This window comes from Ostrinia nubilalis, chromosome 22, assembly GCF_963855985.1.
Source record: "Ostrinia nubilalis chromosome 22, ilOstNubi1.1, whole genome shotgun sequence".
NCBI lineage: Eukaryota > Metazoa > Arthropoda > Insecta > Lepidoptera > Crambidae > Ostrinia > Ostrinia nubilalis.
This window is the reverse complement of record NC_087109.1, coordinates 7,315,457-7,338,063: the sequence shown is the minus strand read 5'-3', so window position 1 is coordinate 7,338,063 and position 22,607 is coordinate 7,315,457. Positions and strand designations below refer to the sequence as shown.

General features: G+C 36.3%; 1 protein-coding gene across 1 annotated transcript; it reads right to left on the bottom strand.

Annotated features, from left to right (window-relative positions):
* Positions 1-1,406: 1,406 nt before the first annotated feature.
* LOC135083049 (facilitated trehalose transporter Tret1-like) lies at positions 1,407-20,721 on the bottom strand. Its single transcript, XM_063977813.1, has 7 exons — positions 20,510-20,721; positions 8,031-8,263; positions 7,441-7,722; positions 5,566-5,701; positions 3,544-3,770; positions 2,826-3,011; positions 1,407-2,420 (listed from the first exon to the last, which is right to left on the bottom strand). Exons 1-7 carry the CDS (start codon positions 20,580-20,582, stop codon positions 2,151-2,153), a joined length of 1,407 nt encoding a protein of 468 aa, XP_063833883.1. The 5' UTR covers positions 20,583-20,721; the 3' UTR covers positions 1,407-2,150.
* Positions 20,722-22,607: the final 1,886 nt, after the last annotated feature.

Below are 22,607 nucleotides of genomic sequence, written 5' to 3'. Positions count from 1 at the left end.
AATACTTGGTTTTTCGAATAGTAGGAACTTAGGTAATATAGTTTGATTTCTAATGAATTGTTTATTGTTGTATGGCAGTAGTTTATTATCTACAACTGACACCTGCACTTTTAACTAATTTCTATAAATACATCAATTTATTTACTGTTCGAAAAACCAAATTGTTCCCCAAGCATTGAATGATCAAAGTAATGAGAAATCATGGTGAAGATACAAAATATATTTTCAGCTATAGTATTGTCTACAACACCAGTGTTAAAATTGTTAATACCAGTGTATAAGGTGAATTATTTAGATTTTTTAGCATTGCCGACCTGGCAAGAAATATCATACTTTGAAGACTTATTTCTAGAGCACTATCTTCTCTTCGAGTCTTGTATAAAGTCAGCAGTTTTGTTAATTATTGACACAAATTTGTGTAATGTACTAAGAAAAGTTTTCAGTTAACGCGTTTTACTAATGCTGAGAATCTGTAATGCAGTGTGTATTTCTTACCAGTTACTCTGCTAGTATTTGAGGCCTATGTTGACCCGTATAGAATATAATAATGCGATTGATTTGAGTGGTCGAATAGGCGAGCTATCACATTTTTTGCAAACAACTAACCGTGTTTGTTGTTGATACTTGCCCAATTTGAGAGTGTTGAGATTTTTTTATTGTTTATGATAGATAGCTCGCCTATGAGATAGAGATTAGAACTGTCAATTTTCAGAACGTCTATTAATAGATTTGACATTATTCTATAGATTTTTGAAAATTGAAATATTCGTGATGAAACATTTCAGATTAAAAAACTTGAAACACAAAAATGGAATTAATTTTCATTTGTAGATTGACAGTTCTTGTTTTCACCACAGGTTGTAAGGTTGTGATTTCAACGAATGGCAAAGCCCTAGTTTACCCCAGAAATATAATTGTATACAATGTTCGAACCATATCAAAATATATACAGTCTGTGACAAAGAGAGACCGCCCCATGGATGAGGCTTGTACTTATATACGTTGTAAGGAGTTTATCATTGCAATTGTAAACATTCCATTGCTTGTGAAACTGTGTTTTATTTCAACGAAACCTTTCAAAGATGTAGCACTTAACCATTGCTAAAAATGGTGACTCTTATGTAGTTGGGATACGTGTTATTTTGAAACTAAAATATTGAGTTATTTTATAATTTATATGTTGTCAAATATTCACAGATTGAAAGAAATTCTGATAAAATTTCGTGTCAAACACTTTAGAACACTTAATACAGTAGGATGTACAGCTGACAACACAATAGATTACACAGTTTTGCTGCAAAATAACCTGTACTACAACGAAATAAAACTCCACCATGTTAAGTTTGATGTGATGTCGTACGTACATATAAGTTTCCAAGTTAAATAACAGAAACCATAACTTTATAATAATAAAAAAAACTTTATTACACGTAACAAAAACTTAAAATTAAATATATACAGATTTCGTCTATTTTAGGAAATAATAACCTAAAAGCGAATGGCACTAAGTTACAATCAATAAATATTCCGAAATTACTGCTAATCTTAAAATAAATTGGTAAAATATAATTAATCATTGTTTGTCTATTAAACACTACGTTCCATGTGTTTACAATCTATCCAAAGGAAGTGCCGCTATATTTTGTCTATATCACATTCAAATGCGCTGTAGCCTGTAACATTTTGTAATACTATTAATGAAAGTGGAAAAAAACCTACCTAAATACGTATACGCCAATCAATGGGCTTATTGTAATATAAATAACTACTCGCACATTGAAGAGACTGGGACCTAGTACTCTACCTTGTGGTACACCAATCTGTTAACTGAGGCTTTCTTTCTTCAGACTTCATAAAACTTCCTAATTCAAGAGGATACATAAATCCTATTTTTCTCTACGTAAAGCTTTTCATCAATGCCCCAACAATCAATCGATTTTTAAATTTTAATACCTACATAATTAAAATTTTGCTCATCAAGGCAGAAGTTCAATCCTTTTCCCATTCTAGAAGAATAAAAAGATTACCTATAAGTACTTTAGTTCGAGGCCGGAACAGAAAATTGTTTATTATCCTACGTCTTTTAAATATTGGTTTAATTAGCTAACTCTTCCTAAAAATCTCATATGTTACTAATATTGAAATAAATTCTAAAGCCTCGTGACTGCGGCTTCACAGTCCTTTTCCTTCGCCTCGTCGCCACTTCCAGCGAGTTCCGCGTATATTTCGTCTATAGAGCGCATCCTTGTCTCTGGCACTGCTATAGCGATGTATACCGTGCTGACGAGGCACACTCCTGCGAAAAGCCAGAAGACCAGGTATAGGCCTGCTGACTGTGCCAAAGGCTGGAAGACCCGGAGTTCTACTGATACGAGTGCGCAAGCGAAGGAAATCACGATGGGTGTCACCGTTCCTCGCAACTGAAACAGACAGTGGGATGTGTTAGAAACTCTGGACTACACCGACTTGAAGATCTGGTAAGTTTAATTTTTCCTAGTTCTGTTTATGATATTGCATGCAGGCTTTGTGCAACCAGATTTTTCGTAGGTGAATCCGTGTCGGTCCGAGCTGTCAAACCGTATTGGCGTATTCTCATACCCTCACGATTGAAGAGGACAATGTAGGATACCTTTATTTTGATGACTTGACTTTGTTTATTTATCAGATCGCTTCTAGTAAAATTATGAATGTGGCGACCGTATTCTAATTACTGTCCCATCGCTCATCTTATTTGATTTCTGTTCATAAACTATCTCAATAAAGATCATGACGTACTCGTATGAGACGATGGTCGGGTACACCTCTAAGAAGAACATCAGTCTTACCTGGAAGGAGAACATCTCAGTCATGATGACAAAAGGCACTGGCTGCAAACCAGCCGCGTCGCAGTAGATGCAAAGACACAGCGCCGCCACCGGCAGCCAGGATGCGCTGCCGGTGCTCATGTAGAACCACGCGCCCAGAGCGCACATGGCGATGCCGGATACGAAGCAGGTTGCTCCTAGGAGCATCTGGAAGGAAAACATACTGTTATGAAACAGGTTGCGCTTAGGAGTAGCAGGAAGGAGAAAGTTTATTACGAAGCTGACCAACTTTTGAAGAAGAATTCTCTACAATGTTTTTTTATGGAATATAGTGCCACATTATGAACCAGGTAAGGTACACATCACTCAGTGAGAAAGGAAGAGCCAAAGAACCTAATGTAATGCTCAATTGCATAAAATTATCTATCGCAGAGCCTATAAAGGTGAGTAAATAATGGGTTCTCAAGCAGAACTACGTTTTGGAAACTTATACATAAGTAAAAAGGCCTTCTCGTCGGTGAACCGACAATATCAATAAGATACCTAGCCTGTAATGACTACTAAAATTTAAGACCGTTCCGGCTTTTTCGCCCTCCATGGAAACCATTAACGTGAACTGCATGCAATTGCATGATTAATCCATACGGAAAAGGACAAAATACCAGTCCATGACAGCTGAAGCACAAGGTAGCAAAAACTAAAATATAAATGAAAAAAAAACAGTCGGGTAATGACAAACCTTCCTCCCAGCTCTTTCCACCAGCCCTGACGCTGTGCACGATCCGACCAGCTGTACTGCCCCCAAGATGGCGGCTTGCTGGTTAGGCGTCAGCACCCAGCTGCCAGCGCTGGCTTCGCTGAAGATCAGCGAGGCGTAGTGTAGCACGGCGACGCAGCCGCACAGCTCTCGGGCGAGCGTGATGATGAGGGTGATGCGGAAGGCACGGAAGGTGGCGCGGTCGGTCACTGGAAGGGATATAACAAATATTAGCGAATGAAAAACAAGGATAGACATTAGACATCTTTGATCGCAAAAAAAACATACAGTTCCTCCTATGCTGCAATTAATAACATACCTACACAATGAAATGGTTTTTTTGGAAAGAGTAAGTGCTTGAAAGTGAAAGTACCTACTTATTTAGTTAATTAATGATTAAAGTAATTCAGCATACGTTATTCGGGTAAGTACTAGCCCGATTGTCAAAGCCTTAACCGATAGACCGGGAATGTAGCAAAAAAACTGTTTTTCTGGTTAGTTGGATGACATCTGTTTTAAGAAATTCAGAAATAATATGGATGAACATTAAGAATAATTAGGTAAAAGTATTCTATTTATCTACCTATTGGTCACATAAGTAGATACCTACAATGTACTTATAATGTATCATGCATTTTGTATCTGTTAGGTAATCAATGAAATCTCATGTCAGGGTTTTCCGACGTAACGTAATGCATTTCAAAGTTCACATACAATACGGCGCTGGACGCGTATTCCAATAAAGCATTATTGTGCGCGTACGCATGCGGTCAACAACCAGGGCCGCGATCAAAGATCTGATTGATAAAGCTTATTAGTCGCATATTATGAATCAATAACACTATCGCCAATCATTGGGATGTTTTCGAGAACTTTACCAATCAATGTCTGCAGTTCTTAGTACACCCTACATACATTACTATAGATTGAGATGCGCATGACAATATACGTTGGTCGTGACTTTTCATGAAAATAAATTTAGCTCCTATTAAAGACAAATTTTCCAATGTATCCGTAATTCCGGGTCAACCAAACGCTTCTTGTGATAAACTGGAAATGAAACCTGTTTGAGACAAATAAATACTTTCTATTATAATATTCTATTCTTGGTTGGTAGGTTGGAATCCCTATTATAGTTTCCAGTGTACCCAGTCTTCAAAAAAAAGCTCGGGCACATCTTACTAACTTTTGATTACCAAATTCAAACCTCTGTGTTGCCTCATAAATAACACTGGTAAGTGTAGGTAAATCCCAAATCTTCCAACGTCAAAACTATTGCCACGAACTAAATTAGGTAGATATTAGTAATCATTAGTCTTCTGCTAATTAAGTAGCTACAGCGTGGCATGTTTTCTTTTAAACAAAAGCAGACACCGAATCGATAGCCAAACCTTCTCATCCCACAGTGAGTGTACAAACTCTTTCATTTTTGCGGAAAACTTTCGTCGCCACGAAGTAAACAGTTAAACACGATCGCTCGATCGTTACCCGACACGCTGGGAACCCGGCATGTGTACAAAACATGAGGGGTGTTATCGTTTGCATATTGTTAACGCGGGTCGTGTGAGGTATTATGTTTGCTAGGCTGAAGGGTTAGTTTTGTTATGTCGTCATCACAGGTCACCTAGTTAGACCCTTTAGTCTTAAAAGAGAACTGACGTAGGAACTTATTTACCTGTCAGAAACACAATTATTATTCTAGAATCAATGATATCCTTAATAAAATAGTCATTTTTGGAGTTACGGACACTTGGGACTTCATAAACTACTTACACAGTAGATAAATATATATATACTGGTGCTACTTAGTTGACCGCGACTTCGCACGCGTGATAATCGTTAGATTTTTTTCATCGATCTGCTGCTCCTAGTGGTGTAGCTTAATAGCCTTTGTCGATAAACGAGCTATCCGGACCATAAGTGCCTGAGATTTTCGTGTTCAAACAAACTCTTCAACGTCATAATTTATTAAGTATAGATCCAACTGAAGTATCAATTTCTTACCCAGAGTCTTGAACGCGTTAGGCATCTTCCCCGACTTGGTTTGCTCCAATTCCAGCAGAAGCAGCTGCAACTCGCTGTCCACCGATGCCTCTGTGCTATCCCGGCACCGCAGCCAAGCTAGGGCGTTACGAGCTTCCTGAAAACCATGAAAATTCTTCTAATAAACCGTGACATAACATTCCTGAGTTTCGTAGGAACATTTTGTATGGGAAAATGATTTTTCTTATATTTTTTTATGACAATTTTCCAATGTTTTAACAATTATTCTGCTATTCATGACGGAGACTAATAGATACAACAAATCAAAAACCATGAAAATCGGTCCAGTCATTCTCGAGTTGTAAGTGTTCGAACAACCCCGACTTTTTTATAGAGAAGCCTATGTTTGCAATACAGAATACTCAAGTATTATGAAATACTAGCTTTTGCCCGCGGCTTCACCCGCGTGAAATTTAGTGTCACAAATCGGCATACATTATACAGTGTGAGTCACGTTAAAGTGTACATATGAAAATAGATGAAACTAGACCTATTTTTATCGACAAAAAAGAGGTCAAAAATTTTTTGAGATTTTTTTTTAATTTTTTATAGAATTTTTTTTCTTCCGATTACTTATTGTAAAGAAAACGTAATAACTTTTAAACTAAGCGGTATATCCTGATAAAATAAAAACATTAATAATGCTAAATAACAGGCGATACTAAAAAAATACGTAAAATACACAAAAAATGCCAACAAATAATAAAAAATGATACTTTTTGAAAAAAATCTGCTTAAAAATTCGTGTTTTTTTGGTTATTTGATAAATTTCTCCAAAAAATGCCCCTATAACAGGTGGTTTTTATTACTTTGTATTATTCTCTATCGTATTACCTTCGTAAAACCAAAAATCGCATGTCTTTATTCCTATCACAACGTTTGCAATGATCGTTTGAACTAAGCCTCTCCGGGCGCGCCATTCAACGCTTCGTTAAGAACGAAACTGAAAATGGCTCTAGATTTGTAATTTTGATAAAGACAAGTTAGATTTCAAATAAAAACAAAAGATTTCGAAGTAAAATAAGCATTTTAGTTAAAATTAAAATTGTCCCTACCTGTAGCGGAAAATAATGTTGTGGCCGGCCTTTGTTCAAACGATCACAGCAAATGTTGTGATAGGGATAGAGACATGCGATTTTTGGTTTTACAAAGATAATACGATAGAGAATAATAAAAAGTAATAAAAACCACCTGTTATAGGGGCATTTTTTGGAGAAATTTATCAAATAACCAAAAAAACACGAATTTTTAAGCAGATTTTTTTCAAAAAGTATCATTTTTTATTATTTGTAGGCATTTTTTGTGTATTTTATGTATTTTTTTAGTATTGCCTGTTATTTAGCATTATTACTGTTTTTATTTTATCAGGATATACCGCTTAGTTTAAAAGTTATTACGTTTTCTTTACAATAAGTAATTGGAAGAAAAAAAATTCTATAAAAAATTTAAAAAAAATCTCAAAAAATTTTTGACCTCTTTTTTGTCGATAAAAATAGGTCTAGTTTCATCTATTTTCATATGTACACTTTAACGTGACTCACACTGTATAGCCTATAAGTATGTTATTCTGGGTAATTAACAATGACTTTCGGACATATCCTACATAAGTAGGTACAACTGATATTATAATTATCTAATGGAGTTTCCTCATCACCTATTAACAATCTTTCCCCGAATATGATAGAAAGATATTTAATTGCTCACTCGCCACACAAATTAAACAAAACAATTTGGAGCACACAGATTACCTATCTCTACTTATGACTCAAGTGGTTTATTCGATACGTACTTAACGTTCACTTAATTTGCTTTTAATTCAGCCAGTCATTATAACGCCATGGATGTGAAGACTAGAAGATGGATTAGCGGTACTGCTAGTAGAATCCACAGTATCGCATGGTAGCTCAAGTATTCTCCCATGAGGTACACCACCAGGTTGCCGAAGTTCTGGGACAGAACCACCAGGCTGCCGAGGGTTCCTCTGATGGAGTCCTCGCTGATCTCCTTGATGTAAAGAGGCGTGACGACGTAGGAACCGCTGACTCCCAGGCCTACGATGGCCCGGGCCGTGATGAGGGCCCAGGTCTCGGTGGAGTAGAGCTTTAATGCCCAGCAACTCTATAAAATAAAGAAAGTAATTAAAAGTCTTTGACCATCTTCCAACGCATAATGTATAATAATAGGTATCAAAAGAAGACCTTCTATTAAATATAAATTGGAAAAAATATGACAAACATGCTAATGAGTCATCACACCTTCACGGTAAATCTGAAAATGGTGTAACATTCAAAGCTTTTTGTGTTTTTTCAAGTTCTACGCAGCCTGCCTTTTTATTTATTTTATGTTGATTGCAGCAATTTCAACTTTGTTCAAAAGTGCAAAGACTCAACCAAACAGAAAGATTTGATTAACAAGATTTGACTCACAGCCATTGAGAACGAAGTCAGCATCAGCGCCACCTTCCTCCCATAGTTGTCCACCACATAACCGAAGAGGAACACCGCTGGGGTCCCCACCAGGTATGCAGCTGACGCCATCCAGGATACCACGTCGGGGTGGACCGGCTCATCTGCTGGAGTGTCGTCGTGGGACATCAGCCGAGGGCCCATAGGGGACATCCAGCCCACTGCTGTCCCATATGAGAAGACTGGCAGCACCACTGAAACAAGGAGGTAGCTATTTTTTTTTATCCACAACGAGGAATAAGCTCTTGGCCTGTACCTACATGCAAGGATTTTACGTAACTCCACCCCTAAGGGGGTAAAACGGGATCAACGCGTACGAAGTCGCGGGCGGCCGCCAGTCTGGTATACCTAAATGTGCCCGAAATTTTAAATTCGAACCTACAGCCGTTTCAGCAGTACCTATTCCGCGATTCTATTCCAAGTTGAGTGTGCCCCACATGCGATTCAAACCCCGGACCCAGTCCATAGTCCAACTAAACCGCAAATTAATTAAGTAGGTAGTTAACTCATTATTAATTTGATGTTCAAATTGATTGGTCTTGTAAACAAGTTGTTTATCACAATTTAAAATGACTTTTCATTAGGTCTTACCACTGCACTGAATGAGTTACTACTTAGGACGGCAACTTTGTAGGTATCTCGTAGCAAATCAATTGTAATGAGAAGTTACTATTTTATTATCATTGGATTAATCAACGTATAGGTATACTAGCTAAACCCGCGAACTTAGTACCGGTAATAAAAATAAATTTAAGAGAGTTCGTAGACAACTTTCATCAATGTACCTACTACCTAGGTAATATGTAATTTTACCATGAGGTCTATGTTCAGCAGTGGACGTCCTGTGGCTGAAATGATGATGATGATGATGAATATTCTATCCCCTTCTAGATCGTAGATACCTAAGGAATTGGTCTCGTCTTAGAAACGTTTTCAAGATGACCTTATTTATTTTCCCTATCTCTTAGTATCTTGCTTGTCATCCCATCCCAACTAATATTATAAATGCGAAAGTAACTCTGTCTGTCTGTCTGTCTGTTACGCTTTCCCGCTTAAACCTCGCAACCGATTTTGATGAAATTTGGCATAGTTTGAGTCCCGGGAAAGAACATAGGATAGTTTTTATCCCGGTTTTTGAAACAGGGACGCGCGCGATAAAGTTTTTCTGTGACAGACAAAATTCCACGCGGGCGAAGCCGCGGGCGGAAAGCTAGTTTACTGATAATTTCGTCTTGAAAACATAACCGTCCTTCTAGCGCATTCGGGTAAGACTAAGGAAAACCAGATCACAAGTGTATATGGGGCTTGCACATGCCTTGATTCAATATACCCATCAATCCTCCTCGACCCTTGTCCCCTGTTGACCGTCATGGTATCAATTATTCCTTTATTGCCAACAACGGCACGAGACCGCTTCCTTGGCACACGTGTTCGTTAAGATGCGCTTGCGCACCAATGTCATGATCTACGAGGCTACTCCTAGTGTACAGTCGACGTCTTGAATAGTTCGTGACACCTAAAGTGGCCAAAAATATGACAACACTTTATTCTTTATTCCAATCTATACTAATATTATAAAGCTGAAGAGTTTGTTTGTTTGTTTGTTTGGTTGAACGCGCTAATCTCAGGAACTACTGGACTGATTTGAAAAATTATTTTTGTGTTGGATAGCCCGTTAGTTCCTGAAGGCTTTAGGCTATATATCATCACGCTAAGACCAATAGGAGCGGAGCACCAATGAAGAATGTTTCAAATCAGTGATTTTTTTCCTTTTGAGAGCTGACGCTGCGTAAACGGTTAAAGTTTCGCAAAAATCATGTATGACAGGATTGTTCCCCTTTAAAAGTTCTAAAAAAAAGTCCGCGATAGTATATGTCTATCTTTTAAGGTTGGCTCATAGTAACCCTTTTTATGCAAAAAGAAATCTGTTTTATATTAATGCATTATTTGCGGAGGTTTTTTCATAAACATGATATTAATCCTTATCCAAATAAATAAGTTATTCATCACAAGTATTTAATTTTAAACATACTTGGCCTTTACACCATTCGATTTCAATAAATATCTTAGGAGATATCGCAGTTTTAAAATATCATCGCAGCAAAATAATGATCAAGTAGGTACTGCGCGCGCCACTGATGGATCAATGCACAGCCTAAATCGCTGATCGTAGAGACCTGAAACTTGGACGGTGTGTTCTTTGTAAGACGTAAGCATCTGATAAGAAAGGATTTTCCAAATTTCTACCCCTAAGGAGCTAAAAAGGGGTGGCAAAGTTTGTATGGGATAACGAGATTCCTTCGTTCAATCTACTTCAAATTTCGCATAAGCATTCTATAACAGAATTAATGGAAGATGTGTTTCGTATTTTAGTGAAATGCACCCCCTAACTATGTTAAAAAGGGGTAGAAAGTTATTTTAGTGGTGATTTGCTTCAAAGTTGATATTAATTACCTACTCATTAGTGAATTTTTTTTACAATCATGTCATGTTACAGACTATCATACTCTAGGGGCCTCCACTTAACCTCGGAGTGGGTGCCCGCTGCGTGCGCTCGCCTAACAATGCATAGTAATGCATGACGCGGCGGTCATGCCGCGGGCACCTGCTTGCGCTGTATATACAAAAACTCATTTTCGCGCGAGAGTTTTGGCGGAGGCCCTTGAGGTCGTGGGAGTAGTCTTGAGGAAAAGCTCCTTCTCCCACGGCCAGTGGCATGCTAGAAGCTTGGTGATTCTAGCACCCGTAGGAAAATAAAAAAAAAGTTTACCAATAATACTGCGGTAGGTGTAGTTTTCGATTTCGTAGTAAAAAGATAATACCACCGAGTAACTTTCACCGGATCAAAGGCCGAGCTGCATTCATAAAATATAAGAAAAAATTATTTTCATGTTTATTTAACCTTTAAGATTTTTATATTTTATAAGTATTCAAACATTTAGATAATAACGTTAAAAACATTTAAAAATCGTATGAGAACGTTTTCGACTTCTCCGCGGACGAAGTCGCGGGCAAAAGCTATTTGTAAAATAATTAGACTAAATTATTAAAAGTGCTTACCCAAAGTCATTATTCCACGCGGACGAAGTCGCGGGCACAGCTAGTGTAACAATAAGACGTGTTGCGAACTTTTTGGCTACTTTGGGTGTCACGAAGTATTTGACACTGACTGTACCTACCTATTTTGCGAAAAATCACTCATACAGCTGGTGTAAGTAATTAAGAAAGTTAGACCCAAATTTAAGCTGATAGAGAGCAATCTCCAACTGTCACAGTCGTCAATGACTGGTCAATAATGGGTCAATAGGAAAAGGCAAGCTAAATATAACCGATAAATAGGAAATTTCCAGATACTTAGATCTGAAAAAGCATGCCTAATATGTTACATGCGTACCTATTTCACAGATTTGTTTTTGTAAACAATAACAAAATCTTAAAACTTAGCAAATTACCATCAAATAAGTTAGACTTGCCATAGTAGCATAACATCGTTTTTGTTTTTAGTGAGTTATTTAATTGTTACAATATCTTCTTACCGTAACGTAAGATGCCGTAACTGAAATGTAGGCCTACAATTATTCACGGACTTGCGAATGTAAATAGATTTATCTATTTATGTACGTGTAAAGGCTGATTTACACGTATTTAGTTAAGTAGGTAGGTACTTAACTAAATTCTAACTCAATTTTAAGTGATCAAATTGCATGTAAACACGAGTTACATTATAAAGAGAAAAAGAGAGACAACGTCTATGGGGATACATACATAAAGTCACGGTGATAAAAGTAGGTACCTAACCCTTACGCGTGGGCCTAAAGTCTCTTATTCAAAAACCGAGTAGGTACCTACTTAATTTAGACCTGAACTTGACAGTTAACTTGTACCACCTACCGCTCATTTTCCGCATATAAAACACTCATTCATTAGCCAGGCGGGTAATAATTTGTCATTTCGGTGTAAATAAATACACATTTCTTCGACACATACAAGTTTTAAATTGAATAAAAAACCAGCTCCAACCAGTTTCATCCCGTTATGTATCAGTTAAACCTTACATAACTACCGTCAAGTCCCATTCAACACGTGCTTTTGATAGTTATTTGACAAACTTAATTATTATTATGATTTTTATTGAATTTGCTTAGTAAATGCATAATAGAGAAGACATTCACCTTTTACTACGTCTACTTTAACCTGTTTTAAAAGTTAACTTAGAGAAGTACGTCCCTGTAGCGTGTGAAATAAAGCACTAAGTAGGTAGGTAAGTATTGGATTCGATTTCTGGTGGGGTCACATTTTTAGATTTTCTTGAGTCTGGATGATATTTTGGCATCTTCCTTTATTGACTAGTCTAGTATGAAAAAAGGTGCCATTTGCCTAATTTTTTGTATTCGTCATCATCATTTTAATAGCGTTGTAGGTGGTGTCTGGTGTTGTGTGTGTCAAAAATACAAATAAATTCTTATCTCTATCGGTTTTTGATTTCATGCGGAAAAACAATAGTTTGACTTAGAATTTTGATCACATTCATATTATCGGTTGCAAATCTGAGTAATTCCATGCTAATATCAATATTAACTTTATACAGGGTGGCCCAGAAAGAAATTAACTTTTGAAAATTCAAGGAAAAAAATTCTGTGTAATTTTGTAGAACTTTATTAATTACAATTCAAAGAAAATGAAATGAAATTTGTTTTTAAATTTATCTTTATTGAATTACATCTTCCAGGAGATTTCCTTGACGCTTACAACATTCGATCAACATGCATCAAAATCTTGAAATGCGTTCGTTAGAATTACCTCAAAACTTATTTTCCATTTTTTGCCGAATGTTCAGCTTCACTTGCTGCATGGTTGTTGGATTATAAAAGTATACTCTATTCTTAGGGTAACACCACAAAAAAGAGTTTTCTGGAGTGAGATCAGGACTTCCTGGTGGCCAGGAGATGTCACACCTACCTGAAATTATTTTTTGTGGGAACATGTCTCTTACCATCTAAATGCTCTCATTTGAAGTGTGACACGTAGCCCCATCTTGATGAAACCGAGTGCTCCTATCATAGCCTTGCGAATCATGCCGCTTTGAAATCAAGAAGCTTTTCAGCATGCCAGTATAGCGCTCTCAAAAATTAATCATCTTTTCGATGCAACAAACCAATTAAGCAGGGGTGAAATCTCATTGCCACTAAGAAGCCCTAATCTCATTCCAGCAGACTTCTTTTTGTGGGGTTACGTTATGAGCAGTGTATACTCTAATAATCCAAAAACTCTGCAGCATTCATCCATCCTGAATCCATTTCGAGGTAACTCTAACGAAAGTTTTCCAAAATTTTTATGCATGTTGACCGAATGTTGTAAATGTCAAGGGAATCACATGTACGATCAAATTTAAAAAAGGAAGTAAATTTAAAAATAAATGCATGAAATTTCCTTTAAATTGCAATAATTAAAGTTCTACAAAAATGTACAGTTTTCGTTTCCTTACATTTTCAAAAGTGAATTTTCTTCTGGGCCACCCTGTACCTACCACAATGCGGGCCTAAGACAAGTCTTGACAAACAGACAGTCTTAAGCCTTTCTTTAAGCATTTGCAGGAACTTAAAATAATTGACGATAATATCAAAAATAATTAATTTCCTTGCAATTCCAGTTGAAAGTTCACACATTATGTTTACAAACTACTTCATCAATATGGATATCTGGCCACTTTGAAATATTTCAAATTTCTCGCACGTACCAGAATAACCAGTCACTAATGTGCATAGGAGAAACAGGTACGATCTATTAATAGAATCTAAATTTAACCGCGGACTCCTCTGAGTCACCTAGTTAAGTTGCATTAAGTAATTTAATTGATTGAAACGCGGATTGAGGACTTTGTAATTGTGAAAACTTTACGCGACACGGACACGGTTAAGATTTTTTTAAGACATTTGCTCTACGTATGGCTCTACGAGTAGAATATCTGAAATTAATCGTTTTTATTGCAGTTCTAACATGAAATGAAACTGATAAATCAAAATCAAAATTATCTTTATTTGTTTAGACTAATTAAATTAGTTCTTGCAAATCGTCAAATGCTCTTAAGGAGCCTATACATGTCTCATTCTTTTTTTGCCCTACCAGCGCTTCGAGACAAACATTTGGCAAGTGCTGAGAAGAAGCGCCGCAACAAACTCAGTCACCACTGTCTGCCGGTTTAAAAATATAAAAAAATATAAAAAAGTAGGAAGTTACATACATTCAGAAGCAAGTTACTTACCATGCGCTCCCGTTGATAGAAGGTGGCCTTTAAGACGCCCATCTAGCACGAGACCGCGTGGCAGTTTTGAATATATTTCTTTAGTGCCGTGCTAATTTCTAGGTTAATTGTTGCGTTTTGATACATATATTTTATGTCAGGTATATCTTTCCTTGACCAGTCCCCGAAGGCAGCGCCTGTTCACAGACATGACGTGTGAACCAGCCATCGCTTCACTCGACCATATTATAGGGAATGTAACGACCCGCCTCACACGCCACTACCCCAGAGACATTTTAGTGAGCATGACAAGTCTAAGATATCCTTCTGGCTAAGTGTCAGATATAAAACTATTTAGGAGACAAGGCAAGAAAACTCTAGAGAGAAAAGCAAGGCACCATAACAAACCCGTGTGGTAGTTTTAAATAAATTGTATATACTTATATTTAGTGCCGTGCCACTGTCTAAGTTGATTGTTAATTGTTATGTTAAGAAATTTAAGGTAGGTATATCTTGTCTTGACCAGTCCCCGAAGGCAGCGCCTGTTCACAGACATGACGTGTGAACCAGCCATCGCTTCACTCGACCATATTGTAGGGAATGTAGCGACCCGCCTCACACGCCACTACCCCAAAGACATTTTAGTGAGCATGACAAGTCCAAGATACCCTTCTGACTAAGTGCCAGATATAAAACTATTTAGTAGACAAGGTATGAAAACTCCAGACAGAAAAGCAAGGCACCATAATATAATAGAAAGAGATGGCAACTAATGTATCTATACAATTAATTAGGTACATTGTGAGAGCCTGAGAGACTTATTTCCAAGGTAATTTATCATTAAGGTAATCATTTGTAGTGTAATAAGCTTTTTTTAGTAAGTGTTCTTTAACTATACTTTTAAATTTATTAATGGGTAGTTTTTTATAGTCTTCAGGAACTTTGTTATAATAGTGAATACTCTGTCCCATAAAAGTACCATATACTTTTTGAAGTCTAAGATTAGGTATAGCTAATTTATTTTTGTTTCTCGTGTTAAAGTTGTGAACGTCGCTATTTTTCAAGTATTTATTTATATTTTGGTGAACAAATATAATACAATTTAAGATGTATTGTGAGGCGGCCGTGAGAATACCAATTTCTTTAAACTTCTCCCTGAGGGATGCTCTTGGTTTCAATTTATAAATGGACCTAATAGCTCTTTTTTGTAGGATGAATATAGTTTCAAAATCAGCTGCCTTTCCCCATAGTAAGATTCCATATGATAGCAGGCTATGAAAGTAACTAAAGTAAACTAAGCGAGCTGTTGGAATATCAGTTAGAGATCTTATTTTCTTAATTGCAAAAGCAGCTGAGCTAAGCCTACTTGCTAGAGCTGTTATATGGGGTCCCCACTGAAGTTTAGAGTCCAGTGTAAGTCCCAAAAATATCGTCGTATCCACAAGCTCAATTGTATCATTATTCAATATTATTTGGGTATCAACAGATTTTACGTTGGGCAGAGTGAATTTAATACATTTTGTTTTTTTAGCATTGAGCTGCAGATTGTTTGCGGTGAACCAACTTAGAACTCTTGATAGTGCATCATTTACATCGTCAAAGCTAGCCTTGTTTCTATTAATATTAAAAATCAAAGATGTGTCGTCGGCAAATAATACGATTTCACAGGAGTTCTTTACAAATGATGGAAGATCATTTATATAGATGAGAAATAATAATGGACCCAGAATGGACCCTTGAGGAACTCCCATTTTTACGGGTGACCCACATGAAATAGTTCCGTTTATATCTACTCTTTGAATCCTGCCACTGAGATACGATAGAATTAATGAAAGTGCTGAATCCCTGACTCCGTAATATTCTAGTTTTCGAATTAGCGTTTGATGTTCAACACAATCGAAAGCCTTTGATAGGTCGCAAAACACCCCTAAGGCATTCTGAGAATCCTCCCAAGCCCCAAAAATATGTTTGAGGAGAGTAGCACCAGCGTCGGTAGTGGAACGACCCTTAGTAAAACCATACTGTTCACTATGAAAAAGTTTATTTAAAGTGAAATAGATCGTAAGCTGTTCTTGTATAATTTTCTCAAAAATTTTACTTAAAGCTGGTAAGATTGAAATTGGCCTAAAATTACCAGGGTCGAGCCTGCTGCCAGACTTAAAGAGCGGCAGAACTTTGCTATGCTTCATAAGGTCCGGGAAGACCCCCTTATCCACACAGTTGTTAAATATAATCGCCAACTGTGGGGCAATGATGTGGATAATATGCTTGACTACCTTCACAGAGATTCCCCATAGATCAGTAGTATTTTTTACATTTAGCATATTAAAAGCTTTTATAATATCCAAAGGAGTGATGTGTTTAAAGGTAAGTTGTGAGTTACAGGGAGCTACATGATCTTTAAGGATTAATTCAGCCTCAGTAGATGAGGAGTTCAAGTTTGCAGTGGTAACAAGTGGTATGTTAGAGAAGAATTTATCAAAAGCGTCTGCTACTTCTTTGTCCGTATTAATTGAACAATCATCTATTTTGAGTGCAAATTCACTGTCACGCGGCTTAGTTTTGCCAGTTTCATGATTTATTACATTCCATGTCTCTTTTATTTTATTATTGGCGTTGTTTATTTTATCTCGTATATACAGAGATTTAGCCAAGTAGCAAACTTTTTTAAACATTTTAGAATATTTTTTGACATGGTCTTTAAAAGATAATATTATTGTACCTTTTCATACCGTATAACTCATATAATGTATTTCTGCTCTTGTGTATACCTATAGTTGCCCAGTCACTAAATTTCGAACGTTCCTTTGGTTGAATTTTTTTCGCAGTAAAGACTTTCTTGTACTCATTTTTGATGCAGTCAAAGAGATTACTGTAAAGTGCCTCTGGGTCACCCTCGGTGTATGGAACAAGATGCACTTTATTACTTAAATTATTCTTGAAATTTTCTAATCGACCACTTGTAATAGGTGTACAAATAATTCGTTTTTGAGTATTATCATTATTTAGAGTGGTACATTTTAATGAAACTAATATATTTAAACTACCGTTGAGGTTCAGGTTCACGCATCAGCAACATACTTAAAAGTTAAAAGTAAAATCATGAATTCTCTCTTTTCCAAAAGGATTACGAAACAGATCAGTTAAATATAGATAGAGTTCAAAGTTTAACACTTTGAACTTGACTTGACGACACTTGACGTGCACTTAACCAATTGGGATGACTGTAAATTAGGCATTTTGAGATAGTCAAAGGTTTGTCAAGTTTCCGACGATATCAAATAAGATAGGTAGGTAAAGACTTCTAAATTACGTCAGGACTTTTACTTGACGATTCGTACTCATATGTAAAATTAATAATATTTTTACTATTGAGAGTCTATTGAGGTCGTACGCTTTCACTTGAAGTATTTGTTCAGATGCGCGTAATCTGGAGTAGGTACAGTCAGCGTCAGTTAGTGACATCCAAAATGGCCAAAAAGTTGACAATACAACCTTATTCCAATTGCAACAAAGACGTGTAGCGAACTTTTTGGCTACATTGGGCGTCACAAATTATTTGACGCTGACTATCAGACAACAGCACCTTAAGCTAAACACTAGCATCTTATGTAGTCATAATAGGGGCGAATTTGCAATAAAAATGTATACTGATGTGTTGTCGACTGTACCTCTCATGAGATCCACCAAAACATATGTTTGGTGACCTACTCGTTTGGTACCTATTATTTACTACCCATCAATAAATCTCCGAATGTCCATGTATAACTTAACCAAAAATACATAAACTAGTCACTAATGAATATCTAGTTTCAACAACTCGCTATCCTCTGGATAGGCTGTCTGGAAGAGATCGCTTTACAGCGACAAGACCGCCTAAATTGTGCCATCTTTCATTTTTCTTTCCTTGTCAATGTTTAGTTATGTATAGTGAAAACGTAAGCTCAGCCACGCCTTGGTTTTCCTGATCAATCCTCGGGGAAGAGGTTATCGAGTCCCGCAAAAGCAGGAGATTCCGCGAGAGTGCGAGTGAGCATTTTCAACTGAATTATAGATTATCTTGTTTATTTTTCATTTCTTCTTCTTATTCGTTACGCTCTTGGTAGAGCGGTCGTGGTCACGTTGAGGTGTTGTTCACATCGGTTGTAGAGGCGGATACAACTCTCCGCACGATCACCCTCCATCTCTCTCTGGTCTGGTGCAGTCACATACATTTTCATTTACTTAGTAATAAAGTAAGTTTTGTTAGTTGCCAACTAAGCTCACATTCCCAAGCAGGCTCTAGATTGGAACCCCCAAGGAAAACGCAAACGTGGTCGCCCCAAGCAAACTTGGCGGCGCACTGTAGCAGACGAGGCGAAGAAAATCGGCAAGACTTGGAGCGAGATCAAACGCGAAGCTCAAGACCGAACGCGATGGAGGATTGTTCAGTTGTGGACGCCCTCTGCCCCATCTAGCTAGGGTACATAGGAAATTAATGCCCGTTTTCACCACCAATCCCTAATTTTTAAGTGACCCCTATTGTAACATATAACAGGAATTTCGTTATCATAGTGGTCACTTAAAAATTAGAGATTGGTGGTGAAAACGGGCATAATTTAACTAAGCTCTACCTATTTAGTTAGTCGGTTTTGGAGCTACGTATACATAACTACCTAGTACTTAATTATTATTTAAATCTTTTTATAAACAAATCAAGTAAACAATTAGTTGTTTTATAAACAACAGTTAACATCTACAGTAAAGAACATCGATATTAACGATCCTATAATCACGTTAATCTCAGCGCTGCGCCGGCGCAAGCGATCGGCGGCCTGCAGCCTGCTGCAAATTGTCTACCAGACAGTTTCTAGGAAAACTAGAAAGTCTTACATGTACTACTAGAAAACTTAATTTTGTTCCTTATTAAACATGGAATGGATAGTGATTTTTCAATAAATACATTGTTGTATTTATGTTTATTATTACGTCATCGGTTACTCAATACTTATTACAGAAGCTAAACGAGCAATGAAAAACTCATTCGTACCTACTTAGCGCATGATAGATTCCCGTCTACTTAGCAGATTAAAATAATAGGTAGGTACTTACATAGCATTGCGTGCCTTCCCCGCTCCCAAAAATCTAATTTAAACTAGCTATGTTTTCACTATGTCCATACCAAATTACATCTACTTAAATCGGTTCAGCAGTTATTAATTTTCCAATTCTCCATACAAACTTCCATCTTTTTACACCCTTAAAAGGATGATTTCAGGGATAAAAATTCCTATGTCCTATCCCAGGACTCAAACTATCCCTATACCAAAATTTCATCACAATCGGTTCAGCAGTTTAAGAGTGAAGAGATCACAAACAGACACCTTCGCATTTATAATATTAGTATGGATTTTCCTTAATATAGTAAAAGTTTACAAGAATAAAGGAAGAATCACATTAATTAAAAATTAATTTATTCTACTTTAGTGAATGAATGAATATCTTATAATGTGGATTTCCCACACGGTAAATTATAAAATATTTGTATTGAAATGACATGCTACAGAATAATTTCAAATCAGTCAGAATCCAAAATGCCTGAAGTGCGCAGCATTCGAATTCGTCTATCTTATAAAACCTTTTACTTCCTCAATCAGTAAATAATCGTTTATTAAAATGTTGATAAAAAGGTTACAATAACTTACGTAATTTTAATTTTAACTTATAAATTTAGTTAATACCAAATAACTGAGGCATACCTAATGTGAAAATGCGGCCATTTAATCTCTATCAAACTGCGGTTATTTTATTCAACAACATATGATTTTAAAAAGTAGCTTTGATTTTTGCATAATTTCAAGTTCAATAAACTCACACATAGTTAAATTGACATCGTGCTAACCATATCCTGATTTTTATGCTAATATTTTCTTAGATAAAATAGTTTTATTTGTCTACGTAATGAAATCTATCTCCGGAAGAAATTAAATCATAATATACTACTCGTACTAGCTTTTAAACATTAGTTACATAATTAATTATTGTCATATTAACCGGTTTGGTATCAATTAAAATTGTCTTTTATTCTAAAAACCTAAACTAACTAAAATCTAAAACACTACTAGGTGGTTAGTATTTTAATTTTTTGAACATTTATTAGTTGAATAAAACTAATTTAATATCAATTGAATGGGTTAATTGTAATTAAAAGTTCACTTACTCAGCATTGCGATCACAATTTGGTTGACTTTGCTGCCCTCCGAGCAATACTTTTTCACTGTATACTTCAGCATTGTATAAAAAAATAACACACAAATTAACACAAATAAGTTTAACAAAAGAGGTTGTTACTTTTGTTTAAAAAAATAAAACATAAATCACAGATAAAAAAATAATTTGAAAAGGCGCGGCTCGCGCGCTCTGGGACAGTGCGTAAAATGAATCGACGGGCGACGGCCGCTACAGCTTGCTTGCGGATGGACTAGGGCCTAGTACACACGGTGATGGATAAAAACTGTGGTATAAGTACAAAGTTGTGGGAAATTACTGAGAAATTGTACTGAAAAAATCCGTAAATTGACCGAAATAATTTGCTTTAAGTCTGCAAATGGCACATGAATTTTGACAACTTTAACTTTAAAACACAACATATTGGTTGGTTTACTGATGAAATTTCAGGACAGTTTTGAACTGAACCAAACGTACCATCGGCAACAGTGTTAACTATCCATTGCCTGTCATGTCGTCTCGTTCTATCGCAAAGAATCACCATTTGATGAGAGCGAGAGCAAAAACGGAAATGGATAGTTAACAGTGTGGCCGTGTGTACCTACTGAATAAAACCTGAAAAAATTGCTAATAACTTCGATTCTTCAATGCTTCTTCTCTGTGGTTTATGTTTATGAATGTAGAACGAGCTTTATGTAACATTAGCGTATCGTAATAAGCAGAGCTATCCCGAGCCTGTTTTGTTGTAAATCTTCACGTCAAGTAACTCAGGTCATCAGCAGACCCTTTAATACATACAGCGTTAAGTTTTAACAAAATCAGTCAGGCCAGTAATTCGGCTATGTAATTAAGTGCCAGAGATATCTCATGTGATTTTTCTATTTGTCTCACGAGAGAATAGAACCCTAGGCCTACGATTGAAGGAACCGAACTCTACTATTTTTTATGGGTATTTCTCATCGCCACGGTTCTCATCGTCACCTTCGTGGCGAATTTTATTTCTAACTTATTTCAACTTTTTGTAAACAAAAATTGTAGCGCTTGATGTGAAGACTGCATTCTCAGTAAATCAGTCAAATAGTGAGTCTCGTTTGGAAGTTTTAACATTTTGAATTTTTTAATGCCACGAAAGTGATTCTGTACTTCACAGCAATAATTTTTTCAAACTTTATTACTGTAAATGACTCTTAGTGTTTATAAAACATATATTTTGTTAAGACAATTTTCATAGATAAATAGCAATAACATAATATAAATAGGTACCTACTCAAATACAAGATAAAATTTTACCGATTACGTCACCTACTATGTTACAAGATTCTACGCAATTGGTTTTAAGGGTGACACTGGTGGCATTCTGAAATGCTAAAGAAGCAAAAAACGGATTATCAGTACCTCAATAAAAAAGAACTCTAACTGATTATCAGTCCCTCAAAAAAAATATTTTTTTTATTTAGGCCAGAGGGCCTCGTATTTTTGTTGTACAACTTTTAACTCAAACTTCAGATTAAATTTATCTTACAAACAGATACACAGTCGCATATACAGACATACATACAGTCATACAGTTACAGACAGATAACAAAAATACGAGACCCTTATTTATATATTGATGTACTGATCACTACTTACCACGTATAATTTATTAGTTATTAAAATATTGTAAAAACATAAACACCAGTCACTATATTTTAAAATAAACCAAAGCAAGAAATCACTTTCGTGGCCTAAAATCACCTTCGTGTATAAAACACCACGAAGGTGATGCCACGAAGGTGACGAAATTTTTAGTTTTTTATGAATTATCCTTAAATTTGAATTTAACGGTTCAAGTCGAATACTACACAAATAAGTCTAACATGTTAAGTTTTCGATGGCAAAGTTTCAATTAAATTGTTTAAATTTTAGAGGTAGAAAATATTGTTCAAGCAAGCGACGGTATGTCTATGGATAATCACAAAAAGTTACGTATTTTTTTCGCGGAGCGACGATCGACCTATCTCACCTCCCCAATGGTCGAAGCGCGACCGACGCTAACCGAATAGAACGCTGTGATTGGTTGCTGGTGTTCGGTTTAACGACAATCTTGT

Excerpts from the sequence above, each read along its gene's own strand:
- LOC135083049 (XM_063977813.1), bottom strand. The coding sequence starts at position 20,582 with ATGCTGAAGTATACAGTGAAAAAGTATTGCTCGGAGGGCAGCAAAGTC. Across the intron at positions 5,702-7,440 it reads TTCTAGTCTTCACATCCATG|GAAGCTCGTAACGCCCTAGC; the intron begins GCGTTATAATGA and ends CATGGTTTTCAG. Across the intron at positions 3,012-3,543 it reads TGGAAAGAGCTGGGAGGAAG|ATGCTCCTAGGAGCAACCTG; the intron begins GTTTGTCATTAC and ends TTTTCCTTCCAG.